Raw genomic sequence first — 18,731 nt, 5'->3', positions numbered from 1 at the left:
CCTCTACCAGAATAATGGCAAGAAAAAAGTATGGAGAAGGCGTGGAACAGCTCATTATCCAAAGCATACCACATCATCTGTATAACACAGTGGAGGCAGTGTGATGGCTTGGGTGTGCATGACTGCCAGTGGCACTGGGACACTAGTGTTTATTGATGATGTGACACAGGACAGAAGCAGCCGAATGAATTCTGAGGTGTTCAGAGACATACTGTCTGCTCAAATCCAGCTAAATGCAGTCAAATTGATTGGGCGGCGTTTCATGATACAGATGGACAATGACCCAAAACATACAGCCAAAGCAACCCAGGAGTTTATTAAAGCAAAGAAGTGGAAAATTCTTGAAGTCAGTGACCTGATCTTAACCCAATTGAGCATGCACTTCACTTGTTGAAGACTAAACTTCGGACAGAAAGGCCCACAAACAAACGGCAACTGAAAGCCGCTGCAGTAAACGCCTGGCAGAGCATTAAAAAGGAGGAAACCCAGCATCTGGTGATGTCCATGAGTTCAAGACTTCAGGCTGTCATTGCCAGCAAAGTGTTTTCAACCAAGTATTAGAAATGAACATTTTATTTCCAGTTATTTAATTTGTCCAATTACTTTTGAGCCCCTGAAATGAAGGGATTGTGTTAAAAAAATGCTTTAGTTGCCTCACATTTTTATGCAATCGTTTTGTTCACCCCACTGAACTAAAGCTGAAAGTCTGCACTTCAACTGCATCAGAGTTGTTTCATTTAAAATTCCTTGTGGTAATGTACAGAACCAAAATTAGAAAAAAGTTCTCTGTCCAAATATTTATGGACCTAACTGTCTATGATAGTCTCCCAGTTTTCCCTTTTACTAATTTTCATGTGAGAGAAATGCTTGAAAGGAAACAAACATTTACGTTTTTTATGATGACCATTGTTGTTTGTCTCTTTATAACTCCATTATCACTATGATGATAATCCTTCTAATTTGGGCCCTCCGATTTTTTTAAAAAGGTTGCCCTGTTTTAGAGGTGTAAAGCGCGTGTGCGATGCTGTCAGCCTCTTTCATTTAAGTGATTAAAGTGCAAGTGAAATGACCATAATACAATACAGTAACAAAACATTTATATTAGAATGTATTAATTATTTTGTTTAAAACAGAACATGACAACATAATATTAAACTAATACGTTTATCAGAGTAATCTGCATCAGTCCTAATTAAAATGGCACAAGCTGTTGTGGTGCCCGGCGGGTGTCCATGCCCGGCTGGGACGCCTAGGAGGAATGGAGGAGGGCTTGTGCCTCCTCCAGGACACGAGGGGGCGTCCTCCCTGGTGGCTTTGGGGACCACGGGTACCGAGCTTAGAAGCTCAACCCTGTAGGGGCCCGTGGTCACCGCCAGGGGGCGCCCCGATGCCTTGGGAACATTGTCCCTCAGTACTTCCGCCACACCGGGAAGTGCTGGGGGGAAGAGACTTGAGGGCACCCGGTGGACTTCCGGCTTCTTCCGGAGGTCCTGAGGATGCACCTGGAGCCCATCCGGGGCACATAAAAGGGGCCGCCTCCCTCCAGTCAAGGGCAAGAGTCGGGAGGAAGAAGACGAAGCGTGCTGGAGAGGAGTGGAGGCGGACCAGAGACTTGAAAGGCATTGTGTTGTGGCCAGGACTTGTTAAGGGGTGATTGGTGCTTTGTGCACTGGGTTGGGCACTTTATTGAATTATTATGTTTAATAAACGTGTGGTGGACGATAATATGGTGTCCGTCTGTCTGTGTCCGGGCTGCGTATCACACTGTACTATAATAATATTTAACACAATGTATGTTCTTTAGGAACACCTAACACTCTGTTGTACTGCTGAATCAGGGGATGTATTCCACAAGTATTTTTAATACTTTAAGTGTATTTTCAAGCTAGTTCTTTCTTACTTAAATAGAAAGGTCAGCGGTGTACCTCACCGTTTTACTAGAGTACATCTGTGCTCGTTTATTTATACTTAAGTAAATTGTTAAAGAACTTCCTCCACCACTGGACTTCAGAACGCTTGGAAGGTGGTGTGTGTGTGCGTGTGTGTGTGTGTGTGTGTCTACTCGCATTAGCTTTGGAAAAATGTGTTTAAAAATGCATTGGATTCTTTGGGGTCCACATGGCCAAGGCTCACTCATTGTCCGTAGTCACCCCTTACTTTACGCAAGACTCCATGATCCATTCTGCTTTTCAAACCTCCATGGGGGTCAGTTAGCTGCAATGGGTGGTTCCTCACAGGGCTATATGTGTACCTACAGTTGGATCTTAAAAGTATTTGGATCCTCTCATCGTCTGCACACTTTACAAATGTGCTCAATTAAAAATAAATGTACACCACAGTCATTTTTTTGCCCATCAATCTGCACTCAATAATCCATAATGACAAAGTAAAAACTTATTTTCAGAAAGGTTTGCAAATTTATTAAAAACTGAAATCTCTCATTCATGCAAGTTTTGAGACCCTTAATTAAATACTTAGTAGAAGCCCCTTGGGCAGCATTTACAGCTTCTAGTCTTCTTGGGTACGTCTCTACAGGCTTTGCACACCAAGATTTGGGCACTTGATTCCATTCTTTCTGTTGGATCCCCCTTTTAGATTGGATGGGAAGTGTCTGTAAACTGCCATCTTCAGATCTCCACACGGATGTTCTATGATGTTTAATGCTGGGCCACTCAAGGACACTCAAGAGACTTGTCTCAAAGCCATCGCAGTGCCATCTTGACTACTGAATGCTCAAGCCATTGTCATGCTGAAAGGTGAACAGTTCCTTGCACACACTGAGGTTGCTTGAACTCTGGAGCAGGTGTTCTTCAAGAACCTCTCTGTGTTAGGGTTATCGAAAGTATCAGAATATTGATAAGTGTTTATTGTAATATCACTGTGTTTTTCATGGTGTCAGTTCCACAGCCTACATTATGCACTTCCGGGTTGCTCTCAACTTTTGAAACTTGCACCTCGTAGGCTACCACTAGGCATGGCTAGCGTTGGACCTGTGTTTCCACCAACTCAGCAGTGTTGGGCGTCTTCACCAGCACACTTGCCTGACAAAGAGGGCAGCCACAGTGACATCTGGAAATACTTCGGCTTTGTGTCAAACAGGGATGGTAGACGACAAGATACATGCAAGATTGCAACCACACAACACCAACTAAAGTGGCAGATGCTACCACATTAGCCTGCATTGTGCAGGTGTGGATATATGCATCACTCTGTATGATTACAGTACAAAATGAAATCTAAATATCAGGAATATTTATACTATATATTTATACGGTTATACTACCTTAGAAGGCTGGCGTACTTCAACATCTGCAATAAGATGCTGCAGATGTTCTATCAGACAGTTGTGGCGAGCACCCTCTTCTATGCAATGGTGTGCTGGGGAGGCAGCATTAAGAGGAAAGACGCCTCACGCCTGGACAAACTGGTGAGGAAGGCAGGCTCTATTGTTGGCATGGAGCTGGACAGTTTAACATCTGTGGCAGAGCGACGGGCGCTCAGCAGGCTCCTATCAATTATGGAGAATCCACTGCATTCACTAAGTAGTATCATCTCCAGACAGAAGAGCAGCTTCAGCGACAGACTGCTGTCACTGTCCTGCTCTACTGACAGATTGAGGAGATCGTTCCTCCCCCAAACTATGCGACTCTTTAATTCCACCCGGGGGGGTAAACGTTAATATTTAACATTATACATAGTTATTGTCTGTTTTTCACCTGCATTATTATCATTCTTTAATATTATTTATTGTATCAGTATGCTGCTGCTGGAGTATGTGAATTTCCCATTGGGATTAATAAAGTTATCTATCTATCTATCTACGTTGATTTCTCGGTATACTGTGTTGTCGCTGTGTTCTCATTCTCCTGAACACTTTCATTAAAACAAATGGACTGTACACCATACAGAGCCTTACTGCCCCACTCCTCCTCTGAACCCCCCTGTGTGACCTTACGAAGGGGGGGCATGACTGTTTAAAGGCTGTTCCTCAGTGCCATCTCGATTTGATGAATTGCCCTGCCGCTGGTTATTTGAAATGCTGGATGGATCAACTGAAAGTGTTTTTTGTTTGTTTTGTTTTCCAGATACCTGGATCTCTACTTGGAGAAGTTTCTCACCTCTGCTGAGCAGCACTTCATGGTTGGCCAGAGAGTCGTGTACTACGTGTTTACAGATTCTCCCGAGAAGGTGCCCAAAATCAAGATGGCTGCCTTCAGAACTCTCTTCACCTTCAAAGTAGAGAAATACAGCCGATGGCAGGACGTGTCTATGCTGCGCATGAAGATGATCAGCGACATCATTGACTCTCATGTCCGCCACCATGCCCAGTATATATTCTGCCTGGATGTAGATCAGACATTTGTGGGCCGGTTTGGCACAGAAGCTCTGGGTGACATGGTGGCTTTGCTGCACTCATTTTATTATCGTAGGCCAAAGTTCTTCTACACTTATGATCAGAATCCAAAGTCGACGGCTTACATAAAAACTGGAGATATGTATTACCATGCAGCAGTCTTTGGTGGAACATGGCAGCGGGTGAAAAATCTCACCCAGATCTGCTATGATGCCATCATGCAAGACAAGATGAACCATGTTGAGGCACTGTGGCACGACGAGAGTCATCTCAACAAGTACTTCCTTTTGAACAAGCCGACCAAACTTCTGTCTCCAGAGTACTGCTGGGCCGAGTACATCGGGTACCGCAGAGACATTCATGTACACCGTCTAGTGTGGGCCGAGAAAAATTACAAATTTGTCAGGCAGTGACTGTCAGCCCCTTGATATAAAGCACCACAACCTGCAGAAGATACCACAGTATAACCACAAGGCCTTTATTTTGGAGGTGGTCACCAGTAAAACCAGCTTCACTCACTTTCTGGTTGCAGTCTGCAAAGTTCAGTATTCCACTTGGGAAGCAGTTTTTGCATAAAAGTCATGAAAGCCATATTTTTTTCTCTCTGCTGTTCGGGGTGGACTTTTCACTTCAGTGGTCAGATGGTTTTGGCCATTAAGATAACGGCATGATGTGTGAATGGCCAGTGGTCAGAACATTCAAGCATGGAACACCTTTAAAACTTGTGTGTGGAGTGTCAGCCATAGTGGTTACAACTGGTGGATGTCCTGCAGCTGCTTAACTCCACCAGTGACACAGTGTGTGTTTTTATTTAGCCATTGGTCACTTCACCATACACTGGTGATTAAACAGGAAGTGTTACATTAGTGGACATGTCCCTTGCAGGAGGTGCACGATGTGTTGTCGGTTCCATATGTGATCAAAGATTCAGGGCTCCAACCTGTGGAAATACATCCCATGGGAACTTCACTCAAAAGCACTGGTGTTTTGTCACCTTAAGCCTACGGAGAGGTGACCATTTTGGTGAAAGTGCCTTTGACCAGACCTGCTCTCTGGTGATTTTTAGCCAACACATAAAGGGTAACTGAGGGAAGCCATGGCATGAGACTATTACGAGGTGATAAACTGTACATGAATAAGATGGAAGGTGTTAATTTGCACTGCATGCTGCTCATTTACGGAGGAGGACAATGATGTGTGTAATTGGTAGACCACTCTGCTTTATGCCTTGTGAGACCACCATGTAGCAGGAGCCTGGAAGAGCTTGAAAAGTAGTGTGTTGTGGCAGCTGAAGGGATGCCGGAGTGCACTGTCTCCACTTTCTTAGGATTAACTTTTTTTTGTTTATTGATTTCTAATTTATTTTAATGATGTTCTTGGTATTTAAATTTTTATTTTAATAATAAAATAAAAATAACAAAAAACGGTTTTACTGCAGTGTCTTTCACTTTTCCTTTACGCTGTGATGTGTGTGGCTGTTCTCCTTACAACCTCATTTGGCAGCGCTTTGGTTCTCACTAAGAGTCTCTCTCTTCTCTTGGTTTCATAGGTAGGAGTGTTTGTTCATCACCTTTACAAAGCAACGAGGACACATGGACATCAATCATCTCCATAGGAGGACACCAAGGTGCATTTGGAAGACAACAGAGCAGACAGGAAAGCAGATAATGAAGTAGTTTACTTTTATAAAAAAATACAAAGTGCACTTTATATTTGTTAGTTCCATTGCATAATACATGATTTTTAAAAATTCATGCAGAGGATATGGATTCAGAGGAGCTTCAAACCTAGGAGTCTCTCCAGACCCCTGTTTGCAAGATCAACCTCGGTCCCTAAATAAGTCCCAATGATTTCTCTCAAACTTTGAAAGCAGCAGCCAGCCATTTTAATAATAAATAAACATTTCTTCAAAGCAAGGCTGTGAGCTCTCGGTTGGCTCTGGACTCCTCCATCTTAACAGAGCGATGCTCTGATTCTCTGAATGCACGAAGGCCACATTTTTGCAACTCTACACCTCGAGCCTAGATGGCAGCATCTCTTCAGAGGCCTAGGTGGAGGACCATTTCTCTAGCCTCTCTGCACCCTTTGATCCTTGTGTGCTCGGCCGTTTCAGCCAGGTTGCCAGATTTCTGCAAGCATGAATGCTGGAAAAAGGGGTTGTACTGGGTAGGAAGCCAGTCGGGGTCACTGCATACCGCTGCCAGGCTGTCCGCTTCCATCCCTTCCAGCTATTTCAACAAGCAATCCGGGAGTGTGGCTGTAATGCTAAGCTGCTCTCACCTTGCATCTCCCTACGGTAACACTTTGTCCCCATTGTTAAAACACTTACAAACATTTTGGCGTTGTCTGCAATAGGAAGAGTGGATTTTTTGCCACCCTTCCTTCCTGCAGCTACAATGACGGTGTAGCTGTGACCTGTTCTTGGGTACCAGAGGCTGCTGTAAGTCTAGTTCTGCATTTCAGGAGTTGTTCTCTCATTTGTAATGCACTGCAATGCAAATGTCCAAACTGCATGCCTGAACCTGGTAAGACAGGTTATTATAAATATTAAAGCATTATGACATCTGCCCAGGTAAACTGTTGGCTCTGGCACAAGCCATGCTGTTCTTTTACCAAAAATAAATCAATGTTTAGGTTTGTCCTTGCTGCCCCCCATCCCAGCTGTCATTTACTGCCATTGTCTCAGTGACTCCTAGCCCAGTCCTTTCTGCCAGTCTCTGCCATCAGACCTCCTCGTTTCCTGTGCAGAGGCTCTCTGCCGGTTCTGGGGTCCTAGCGCATGCGCCAGCTGGGGTCACGTTCAGGTAGCCAATGTCACTGGGCTGGGAGCGTGGACTGGAGAATGGGGTCTGCTGACACTCTGGCAGCTCCATGGCCTTGACCTTCCGAATCACTTCTAGAATGTCCAGGACATTCAGGCTACCTGTTGGAAAGCTAAGCATGTAAAACAAAGAGGAGAAAAGCAAGTTAAACCAGCGGCCTTAAAGGCTGAGCCCAACTGGGACTCTACATTTGACAGGGGTAACAAGGCCCCCGTCTCTCAGTACCTGCACTCGGACACTGCCCTCCCCTTGTGAGGAGGCCTTTGCTAACCTAACCAGATACACAGTCTGAAGACTTGGGCACATTTCTTATTTGCTTTGGGCAAAAGCGTGTGCTCCAATACATTGGCTCATTATTACAAAAATATTTGATAAAAATGCAATGTACTGTATATGTCTGTTTGATAATGTAATTAATTATCCAACTTCTAAATCTATTACATTTTCTGAGGCGTGTTCTACTTTTGTTCCACTTTTATTTTTTTCCAGTTGCTCTTTAAAAAACACAACCTGCAGCTATTCTCTGAGAGTTTGGTCGCCTTGTAATGGTCTCTTATTGGCGTGAAGCAGTTAAGAATTAGACTTTCAGGAATTTCCTGCCTGTGGAGTGGACGCCAGCCTTCCAAGCCAACCGTTAGGCTTTGAGTGCCGTTCAGTATCTCGTTAAGTGTCTGACATTCCCCTGAGGCATTCTAGACAGTACGCCGTAATTTGAATTACTGACTCGACTAAATTCTTCACTTATTTTCAGATCTGCTGAATGCCTATCTTCTGCCGCACACAAACATCTGTTCTTTCTATGCTTCCATATTCTCCCTTGATAAAATACAACCCAGATTATAAATATTTTATCTTCATGGTTCTTCCTTTTGTAATATTCGGTGTATGTTTTTATGGTAATATGTTGCAGGGAGGTTACTGGAATTTGGCCCAAGTTATATACACATTTTATATTCTTATATGGTGTTTACTGTTTGGCAACATGGAAACTTGAAATATTTTTTTTGGAGTTCTTGATACTGGCTTTCCTACCCCAAACAAATTAAAACAAAATCTCTGGTGGTATTTACTGTACAAGAAGCTGGGACTCCAGGGGGGTTTATAGGTCCTTGGTGGATTACAACATACCTGAGGCTGGGTGCTTGGAGATGGCCTCCATTCACAATGATTGCTTCACCAGTGAGCGCTTTCTTCAGCTCCTGCAACAAAAAGGGACAGGGTGTTGTGCCCACTGTTCAGTCAGAAAGAGTGGCAGCTGATGCCATCTCTTGGAAGAGGGGAAGTGTCTTTTGCCTACTGTGAGCTACCAAAGTATAGCTTTGGAAGTGACTTTAGCAAACTGTGCTGATCCTTGTGAAATAAAGTCTCAGCTGGTGCCCTTGGCATGTACCCATTTAGACAGCTGGACACAACCAAAGGTAAAATTAACCCAATTGCTGCCAATTCCATACTGCTTGGACGCCCCAGCTCAAGTACCTCAGTGCCACAGAACGACTGGATACTCCTCAGGGCTCGCTCCAGCGCTCCCACCTGACTGGAAAGTTGCAGTGTCTTGTCGTACAGTTGTCGGTTCTCCTCCTCTAGGAAGTTAACTCTGCAAAGATAACAGAAATGGTGTAAATTCTAAATATAATTCGTAAAGATACAGGAAATGGTGGAAGATTCTTTCAGGCTCACTAATAATCAATACAGTAAGTAAAATTGCATTTGAAGTGTAAATGTAAATAAGCTAAGCCTGCAGACACATTGCTGCCTCACAGCTCCAAAGTCCTGGGTTAAAATCGAGAGTAGCGTGTAGAATTTCTCACCGTGATTATGTTTATTCAGGTTTTTGCTTGACTTGTTACGACAGGCTTGTTGACAGCTCTAAAATTGTCTCGAAGTGAATGTGTTCTTCCAGGGCTGAAATATGATGCCACCTGGATAACTGTATGGAGCCAACCACCATTAACTGGATTAGGCAGGTTTCACAATTGATGGATAAATGGTTTGGACTGGCCTGGCATGCTATTCTGTGGACTTCCTGCTTTACACTTACTGACCCCTGTAAATCTAAACTTGTTTAATAGGAGGCCCTGCCGCGATTGATCCACTTGTAGCAGTGCTACTGTGGGGAGAAACTTCACTTCCCAGCAGCCCAAGGGGGTTACCTGCATAGGATGACAGGAACGGAAGTAGGGGCTGCTGGAGACGAAAGGGGCCAGCGGGAAAGTTTAAAAGGAAGGCCTGACGAAGCAACAGGAGATCGATGTTTTTGTGTATCCTGTCCAACGTGTCATCTAAAAAGTCAATTATGCCCGGGATCGTTTCACGTTAGATGAATGGACTGTCTCGTGCCTGCCTGTCGTGTTATAGCGGTGGATTAGTCGTTGTGCCTCTTCAAAAGAAGCGCTCCTGGAAATCTCACCCCTCGCCGCTCAGGACTACCGGTGGGACTGTTTCACTTATTTACTATGGAAGCCGTTCTCGGGATTCTCAATAAACGCCACACCATTTCACCTGCTTTTGCTGTATTGGACTGTATAAGGACATTGTCGTGAGTGTTTATTGTACATCACCGTAAGGGGACTGGGGTGGGATTATTTAGCGTATAGTTATATTTTGTTTATTAGTGTTTAATACATTCTTTAATTGTTTTATTAACCAGTTGTTTTTGTCTCTGTTTGTGAGTGTGTGCAGGTCGGGCCAAGGCTGGGTGCGACTCTGGAATCTCCACCAAAAAAAAAACCAAAATCACCGTTTCTTTGACGGTGTGAATCCTAGTGGCATCGGACTGCTATGCATCTAATCCAATTTTTAAGTCGCATAAATCTCAAGCTTATTCTAACAGCATTGTTGGGGCCTTAGTACATTACATTAAGAGACATGGCTACACCTCGAACACCACTACCCACAGTTGCTGTCCTGTTGGCTCCATACTGGCAGTTGCCCAGCACCCCCTACCACAGGGCAATGCTACACAAGAGCTGCCAGCTGCCTTTGAGTCCATATGTTGCTACAGGCTACTAAAGCTACAGTACATTCAAACTGCTGATAAAAATCATTCCATACATATTTTTGTTTCATGTTTTGTTTTGACTGTTCAAATTTTGTAAACAATTAAAATTCTATATGACTGCTTTCCAATATCTATACTAAACTGACAAAATGAATAAAATTTGGACCCAAGATGCAACATAATAGGCAACCATGAATTATTTGTGACTTATTTACAGTGCAATGCAAATGCACAAAGGGGTTTTGAATGGAATCCCCACTGCTGAATCTGCACCTGTGGAGACAACCAAGGTGCCATGGAAAAATGTCCACATTTCAGAAAACACGTAGCTATTGGGCTGTATTGGCAGGACTTTCATTTTTGCATTTCACATTTCTCTAAAACGATCAAATCTTTGTCAAATTAAAGAAAAGTAAAGTAGATCAGTATTTAACAGCAGTATAAATAAGTATTTGAAAGGGCAGCTTTCTATTTAACATGCCATCCTAACGGACAGATTATGGTGAGGTGGCAACATAATCACAGTCTTAGCATGCAGCCCCCTAAACAGATAAATTAAATGTTGGTCCCTGAAATAAACTGACTGGTCTAATATAATAAATGTAATAATTGCCCATAATTCCCCTTTAGTGTATCCTTGTCTATGTATGCAAAAATGGTAATATCACTAATCAATGAATGCACAACGTCAGAGTTTTTCCAGTGAGAACTCTAAAGGACTTTTTTCAGCCAGCTGGAAGTGAATGTGCACAATCACTCAAGTCACAGGTGGTGGTGAACAACGGACGACGTTATTTTCTGAATTTTAATGCAATCAATAATGAAAGTCAATTTGAGAGATGCTTATACCTGGAATGAAATATCCATCCATCCATTTTCCAACCCGCTGAATCCGAACACAGGGTCACGGGGGTCTGCTGGAGCCAATCCCAGCCAACACAGGGCACAAGGCAGGGAACCAATCCCGGGCAGGGTGCCAACCCACTGCAGGACACACACAAACACACCCACACACCAAGCACATACTAGGGCCAATTTAGAATCGCCAATCCACCTAACCTGCATGTCTTTGGACTGTGGGAGGAAACCGGAGCGCCGGAGGAAACCCACGCAGACACGGAGAGAACATGCAAACTCCACGCAGGGAGGACCCGGGAAGCGAACCCAGGTCCCCAGATCTCCCAACTGCGAGGCAGCAGCGCTACCCACTACGCCACCGTGCTGCCCTTAAGCAATGTAGTTCAAACTTAGAGTTGCAGTCCTGCTGCCATGTTGATCATTTAATTTTATTTTGACTTGTTTGTGTCTTCTATACTATGTCAGTTTAAGGACTGTAATAATTATTGTTTATTACTGTATTTATATCTGTAGCCAATACTTGTTCCCCACCCCAACCATGGTTTATAAAAAGTCGGCGCCCATGCCACCGGCTCGAAACTTCATACCTCCGCTGCACGGTGCACACGTTGCGGACGCTGGTTTGGCCGAGTTCCTCTTCCTCGCTCAGCTGTCTCAGAAGTTCTCGCTTTTCGTGAAGCAGCTTCTCATTTTCTTCATTGAGCCTCTGAATCCATTCCTGCTCCTGCATTGCACAAGCACCATTCCATAATCATTCTGTTTTCTACGCAACAGCACCTCCCATGTCTACAAAGTCCGCGCCTCCCTACCTTCTCAGATAGACTGGCAGCCACATCCATCTTGTCTTCTAGCTCTTTAATCTTGATGTCTCTCTCCGCCACTTCCTTCAGGAAAACTTGCTTGGCTCTGCGCAGCTTGCTCTTGTGCCGTGTCTGCTTCTCATTGTACTTTCTGGGCAGACACAAGAGGTTACATTCAGAAGAAGGCCCACTAGCCGTGGACTCCAGTTTCATTTGCCTTTTCTACACTTGCCATTACTTCAACTACACTGACTGGCCTTATTTTTCTGACAGCTTTGTTTCACCACCTTGTGTATTCAAAAATGGATGTGTACCTGATATGGGAGTCTAGCTGTTGCATCACCTGTTGCAGTTCCTCCTGCAGCTTCTCCGACTCCTGCTGGCAGCACACCAGTTGCTCATACAGCTTCTGGTTGGCTTTTCGACTTTGCTGGTGCTGCAGAAATACAAGAAGAAATGTATTTAAAAGAGGCAGGACTAAACTTCTGTACTTGAACCGTTTTGGCCAAAAATGTCTGCATATCTCTTGGAACTAAGCTCACCCTTTAACAGGAAGATTTGGAGAAATACTAGGTTGGATAACCTTGTGTTACAAAGAATTCCGTTGTGATATCCTATTCTACACCACTTGTGCAGACTCATTTTGTTCAGCTGGAAGACAAGACTCCTAACCTATCAGCTATAGCTGTGTGGACGAGCAGTGGTTTATACTGTATTATCTGACACTGGGAAACAACACATTCTCTGTGCAATAATCAGTTAGGAATTTTTAAGATATTGTCAAAAACTCCTCAGTGCAATTCTACAGTAAACACACCAGGCCTTTATGGAGACATTTTACTTTATATGCAGTTATTTTATAAGACGCGCTCTGTTATCGTGTAGCTCCCCGAGTACGGTGACAGGTAAGTGTCGAGTATGATGGATTTTCTCCAGAATATGTTTTGTATTTGGTATGTTTGTTTTCAGTTTGTGTTTTATCTTATTTAGTAATAAAAAATAAATGATTAACAAAAGTAAAAGAAGCAGTATGAAGAATGCAGTGTTTCTTCTGGTATACTTTAGTGACCTGTTTTTGCTGCTAATTAACTTCTTGTGAATTCATTTTAATTGAATTGCTTTTTTAAGATTTCTTCATCATTCCTCTGATTTGCTTCATTTTTTTTCCTTAAATGGCACCCAAACACAAATTAAATGTGAAGTGAGGGAGCCAACAGAAGATCAACTAAGTCAGGGCTTCAAACTCCCACCAGCTGCTTAATCAGACGCCAGTTCTTGTTGTTAATTAAACCCGTTCTTTAATTCTGTGGCTTGTTGCTGCTCTCATGGTGCATTAGCAGACATTTCCGAAATTGTGGATTTTCTCTTTTCTAAGAGCACTGTTCAAATGTTTCGGGGACCTGAGCAGACCAACATTCCTCAGACCTTCATCTTTCTTTATTTTCAGATATTGTACTTTGGTCACCAGTTGTTTTGGCTCATTTTGTATCTCATTATTGTTTGACTGCTAATTAAGGAAAAGAAATAATTAAGGGGTCTGAGTCTTCAAGAGCAAGTCAATTACAATGAATTCAAAAGAAGTTAATTAGCAGCAAAAACAGGACACTCATTAAGAAAAGGGTTAGAATGAAATCCTGCAGCCATTGCAGTCCTCCAGGACTGGAGCTGGGGACCCCTGCACGTTTAGGCAACAAATTCGGGGGGGAAAGATACAGCAAATTGAAATAACCTGCTGTAAATTTTTGAAGACGCACACTGCAACCAAGTTCTCTGTGGTGTTTGTAGGCTTACTTTTGCACAATCCATCCATTATCCAAACCACTATATCCTAACTACAGGGTCACAGGGGTCTGCTGGAGCCAATCCCAGCCAACACAGGGCACACACACACCCACCAAGCACACACTAGGGACAATTTAGGATCGCCAATGCACCTAACCTGCATGTCTTTGGACTGTGGGAGGAAACCCACGCAGACACGGGGAGAACCCAGGTCTCCTTACTTCGAGGCAGCAGCGCTACCACTGTGCCACCGTACCGTCTTTGCGCAATCCTCCTGTTCTTATTCCATGTTCTTTACATCCGTTGGCTGCTTACATGACCCTAAAGCTGCTTGCAGTGCAAGAAGCAACCTGGAATCCGTGTGAAAACTCGGAAACATTTAATGATATGAGATATGTCGAACACCCATCTTCGCTTTAAATTTGACTTAAAAATTCTGGTAAATTAGAGGAGCTCATAGATTTTGCTAATTATCAACAGTGTAAGATCAATTGGCTCCAGCAGACCCTCGTGACCCTGTAGTTAGGATAGTGTGGGTTAGATAATGGATGGATGGATGGAAGATCAATGGATGTCTGCCCAATTGTGTTTAATTAAATGTTAGACTTTGGTTTACTCTAACAATTTATCAAAGGCGCATTTGTATTCTGCATAATGTAGTAAACACAAGTCTTTGTGGGGAGAGAAAGCGGTGCACCAAGGAAGGTGTAATTGCTCACATGAAGGCATCAGCAGGGACTGGCTGCATACATGGAAGTGCCTACTGAAGTTTCAAAGCTGTCTCATCTGTAAAGCAAGGGGAGTCCTCCTTTTATAACACCATTGTTGTAACCTGAAGGCCCCAGGACGGGCAGCTCTTAGCCATGACACCATAGAGTGAATTCCTGGATTGAGACAAATGAAGCTGAAATCTTGGATTTGCTTTGTGGAGGGAAGAAAGTGTAACAGTCCTGGGGCCTCATGCATAACGCCGTGTGTAGAATTCGCACTATAACATGATGTAAGCACAAAAGCCGAAATGTACTTACGCACAGAAAAAAACAGATGCAGGAATCTGTGCATTCGCCAACTTCCACGTTCTTCCGCTACATAAATCCCGCTCAGCGTGGAAATAAACGCACGTGCACGCGCTTGCTGTCCCACCCCAACTCCTCCCAGAATTACACCTCTTTGAATATGCAAATCAATATAAATAGCCCTTAAGCCCAACGTTCTGTGAAAAGGCAATGGCAAAAGTACGAGGAAAAATAGAAGAATTTCAACGAATACCAAATGGAGGCAAAGAAAAACGTACTATTTGTTGGTTTAAACAGTTATATAAGCAACAAAAGGAAGTTGATCAAGTGACATAGCGTGTCGGAGAAACTCGAAAGCTCAAGTTCACAAAGTCGCACAGTGCCCGAAATAAAAAAAGTCACATATCAAAGTCGGTGTGAAAGGGCGAGTCGTAGCCCACCGTCTGAGTGTCATATGATAGCTTATTAGGGTACAGAGAAAAAAAGGCACACAGTGTGAAAAAAGCGCGAAATGTCAACTTTAATCTCGAAATTTCCACTTTAATCATGTAGTTTATTTTGTCATTAAAGTAGAACATCATAAACTTCATCATAAAATTGTTTAATTTACTAGTTTCTCAAATCGCATCGTAACTAAAGTAGCACATTAAATGCTTTGTTTTGTATTTGATCTTCTATGTGCTCTATGTGCCTGAATCACTACGTGCTCTTCCTCCGACAGGACACAGAATCCATTACGTTCATAATATTACAGCTCTCTGAGTAATTCAAATACTGAGAAGTATACGTGATTTCATTTTCATGATGATACGAGTTAAAGCATGTTATTAAACATGGGGACACGGTGGCGCAGTGATTGTTCATGTCTTATAGCAAGATGCTTGCTGCGCCATGCGTGACCTTCAATGAAATGCTTTATTACAGAAGTACTGTCTTTTTCAAACGTACTAACCCCCAATTCCTGCCCTTACTTTTCTTTCTCCAAATACCCAATCGCCACACAATTAGCTCTGTAATAGACATTAAGCCATCTGTAAGCTTAGAACGCCGATTCTTCAAAATGTTTAAGGAACATCGAAATATCTTCATAATGTTTAATTATTCAGTCCATCTATCCTTCCAGTGTCGCGCCAGCCACAGCATGAAAACAGCGCGAGGCAGGAACAATCCGTGAACAAAGCTCAAGTTCGCCAGCGCCCCGGCACCATGTAGTTAAAGTTAAAGTTTTATCTGTATAATATAATCAACATATTTTGCTGCATTTCATCTTAAAAATGATATCGTCATCATACGTAAATACGCGCTTTATAAAGTGGCTCAGGATGTGCAATATTATAACTGTATCATAAGTACAATTACCTCACGGTAACTTGCAAGTACAAACAGTTCTACAAGGAGCACTTGAGCCGCCGTCGTGGATGTGGATCTAAGAAAGGGTAACCACACAGGAACGGTAGCACTGCTTTGACGCTGGGTACCGCCAGTCTGCAAAACCTAACGGAGAACTTGTGTACGACAGGGTATGAGGTACCATGGAAAAGTGCGTGGCTTTACGCCAAGTGTAGATTTTATACATTGCGATTTGAACGTGGAAACGTTCTTACGCAACATTTCTGTGCGTACGCACCGTTTATACATGGGGCCCCTGGTGCGTAGGAGCCAGCCTGATGCTGCACACACTGAATTTCACTGTTGCGACTGTGGTGGATTGCCGGCTTTCGATTCTGGCTCTCACCCCCAGGCCGCCAGGAGGAGCTCTCCCAACAGCGTGAACGTCCCCCGAGTTCCAGCAGGGCCTCATGGACTATGTAGTTTTTATACGCAGCCCTGCTGGATACCTTGGGGGCCACCAGGCGTCGCTGTAAGGGGGCTCGTAGGCTCGTATGTGCCCTATAACCCGGGAGTACGTCATGGTCACGTGACGGGAAGAAACGACGTACTCCTGGGGTGAAGAAAAGGACTGTTTACCCTGACCCGGAAGGAATAAGGAACTGTGGACTGTTGGGTAGGAACCACTTCCGGGTCAGGGGGTATAAAGGACTCATGGGTAAGCCCAGACATTGAGCTGAGCTGGGAGGTAGGGTGGCAAGTGTCTGGGCGAGGAGGAGAGAGTGATTATTGTATTGTATTGTGTTTATGAGTAGTGTGGAGTGGAGGGTGCTTTGTGCACATTATTGTTATATAATAAAGAAGTCTTGGACTTTGTGTCTGGAGTGGTACCTGAGGGTCCGAGAGGTGGACAAAGACCTTATCTGCTACACGGCTCAGAAGTTGTTCCATTTCCCTAGTGGAGGAGTCCTACCTTTATGGCTTATTGGGAGGGAACTGCATCTTTGTAACCCAGAGGTTTTAGGTTTGTAATGAGTTGGCTGTGACACCACCGAGTGAATTCCTGCACTGACACAGAAGATGTATGCTGATTGGAGGCACCAATAAAATTGGCAGCATATGATACCAGCCAGCAAATGTAGGAGTGGATGTGCCATTTCAGCATTTACTGTGATGGGGGCATTCTAACTAGCATTCAATTTCCTCTACCTTTTAATACACTGTGGGGTCCCAAGTACCTTGCAATTTCCACCCTAGATGGCCTCAGAGTGAATGTGTGTTTTTCAGTATTTTATTTATTAGCCACTTCTGTGTTACTGGCACACTGCTTCACTGTTTCCTTTAGTTTAGCTGGGATATATGACCCTCACTTTCATTTCACAAATACAGTTTAAAGCTCGCAGTCATCCTCATCTGTACACATCCCCAGATTGACATGATGGCTTGACACCTCATGTTTGTACTACTGAAAGTAGCCAAACTACCGAGAAGGTGAAGCATTTGCCCAAAAAAGTGGCACATCGATAGCATCCTGCCCTATACCCATAGATTGAAGAATGTTTTGAAAAAAAAACAACACTGAACAAAGATTGCATGGAAAAAAAAAACATTCACCTCATCCGTAGTCAGACTGTGCTCATCCTCCAGAATGCTGAGGCGTGCCCCCTGCTGCTGCAGTTTGTGACTCATCTCACTGTTGGTATAAGTCAGTGTGTTCTCCTTCTCTCGTAAGGTCTGAACCTGGAGCTGCAGTTCCTCTATTTTTTGTTCCAGCAGTTTTCTGCACAGAAACCAAATAGCCATTAATCTGATCCTACCAATTATACTAGTCCTCTCTTTTAAATAGCCTTGGAGTCTTATTTTGAGCAGTGCAAGCTTTCAGTTAGCATTTAAGTTGCCCTTTAAGTTTGAAGCTATTTGTCCATCTCCAGGGTCATCAGCTGTCAGTTAGATCACTGCAACTGAATCTTCAATTAGGTCATATAAAAATAACTGACCAAATCTGTCTGGTACAAGACATGCATTGAACTCATTATTCTAAACAGACTTCTGCTGTAGTTTGGACTCTCCTATTCACCAGATAGCCAAATATTCTGGTGGCTATTCATGATAAAAAAAAGTCTTGGTTTAAACCAGAGTGTAAGTGATCCCACTGAAGCTTTGTGGTGAATCTTCTGATAAAAAGTGGAGCAGCTTCTACAAGTGAAATCCTTTACAAGATAAAGTTCCAGCAACTGAAAAGTCACACGTCAAGGTAGTAGTAACTGGTATCAAATCTGCTCAGCTCCACAAACACTTTAAAAAAGACCCTCTCACTCAAGGAAACAGTCACCCATCATTTGGTTCCTTCTATCTGAATTGATCTTTTTAGGACAACTTCTATACCTCTGGAGCTGCTCATTCTGCAGCCGACTCCTGTGTGATGCCAGGCTATCTGCAGCAGTCCGGCTCTCTGCTTCCATCCGCTCCAACTCTAGTGCGCGGGTTTCAGCCAAACGGAGCTGATGTTGGGCACCTTTGAGTTGCTGCTGCAACTCCTGGACCTGAAAGTGTTAGAGCATATAATGAATACATACGCAGAAATGATGGCCAAGGCCCGTTATGCCAACCTCAGAGGCTGACTTGCAAATTATTTTTTTCTGACCATCTCAGTTTTATTTACTCTTGTGTGGGCTCTGCTCCTCTGCGCAGACTGTTACAAATTATTGAAGCAGTTCCAGCTTTCTCCAGGTCAGCACCTCTCCTTTTTCACAATGCTGAAAACCATGATCT

At 43.5% G+C, this 18,731-nt stretch overlaps 2 protein-coding genes across 6 annotated transcripts in view; one reads left to right on the top strand and one right to left on the bottom strand.

Moving 5' to 3' along the window:
- LOC114656225 (alpha-1,3-galactosyltransferase 2-like) overlaps positions 1 to 5,701 on the top strand; it is an 84,949-nt gene extending 79,248 nt beyond the window's left edge. Inside the window, exon 5 of the mRNA XM_028807695.2 lies at positions 4,086 to 5,701. Coding sequence (XP_028663528.1) covers positions 4,086 to 4,767 — 682 coding nt within the window. The 3' untranslated portion in view covers positions 4,768 to 5,701. The remainder of the gene's footprint in view (positions 1 to 4,085) is intronic.
- A 320-nt stretch (positions 5,702 to 6,021) lies between these two features.
- ccdc30 (coiled-coil domain containing 30) overlaps positions 6,022 to 18,731 on the bottom strand; it is a 107,425-nt gene continuing 94,715 nt past the window's right edge. For all 5 annotated transcript variants that reach the window (XM_051930365.1, XM_051930364.1, XM_051930367.1 and 2 more), the window contains 8 exons: positions 18,345 to 18,502; positions 17,574 to 17,739; positions 12,147 to 12,268; positions 11,842 to 11,983; positions 11,620 to 11,756; positions 8,653 to 8,770; positions 8,305 to 8,375; positions 6,022 to 7,288 (listed from right to left, as the gene is read on the bottom strand). In XM_051930365.1, coding sequence (XP_051786325.1) covers positions 7,078 to 7,288; positions 8,305 to 8,375; positions 8,653 to 8,770; positions 11,620 to 11,756; positions 11,842 to 11,983; positions 12,147 to 12,268; positions 17,574 to 17,739; positions 18,345 to 18,502 — 1,125 coding nt within the window. In that variant the 3' untranslated portion in view covers positions 6,022 to 7,077. The remainder of the gene's footprint in view (positions 7,289 to 8,304; positions 8,376 to 8,652; positions 8,771 to 11,619; positions 11,757 to 11,841; positions 11,984 to 12,146; positions 12,269 to 17,573; positions 17,740 to 18,344; positions 18,503 to 18,731) is intronic.

The sequence above is a fragment of the Erpetoichthys calabaricus genome, chromosome 8 (assembly GCF_900747795.2).
Source record: "Erpetoichthys calabaricus chromosome 8, fErpCal1.3, whole genome shotgun sequence".
In the NCBI taxonomy this organism is placed as follows: Eukaryota; Metazoa; Chordata; class Cladistia; order Polypteriformes; family Polypteridae; genus Erpetoichthys; species Erpetoichthys calabaricus.
Note: the sequence above shows the minus strand (reverse complement) of the source record. Positions and strands in the feature narration are given on the sequence as shown.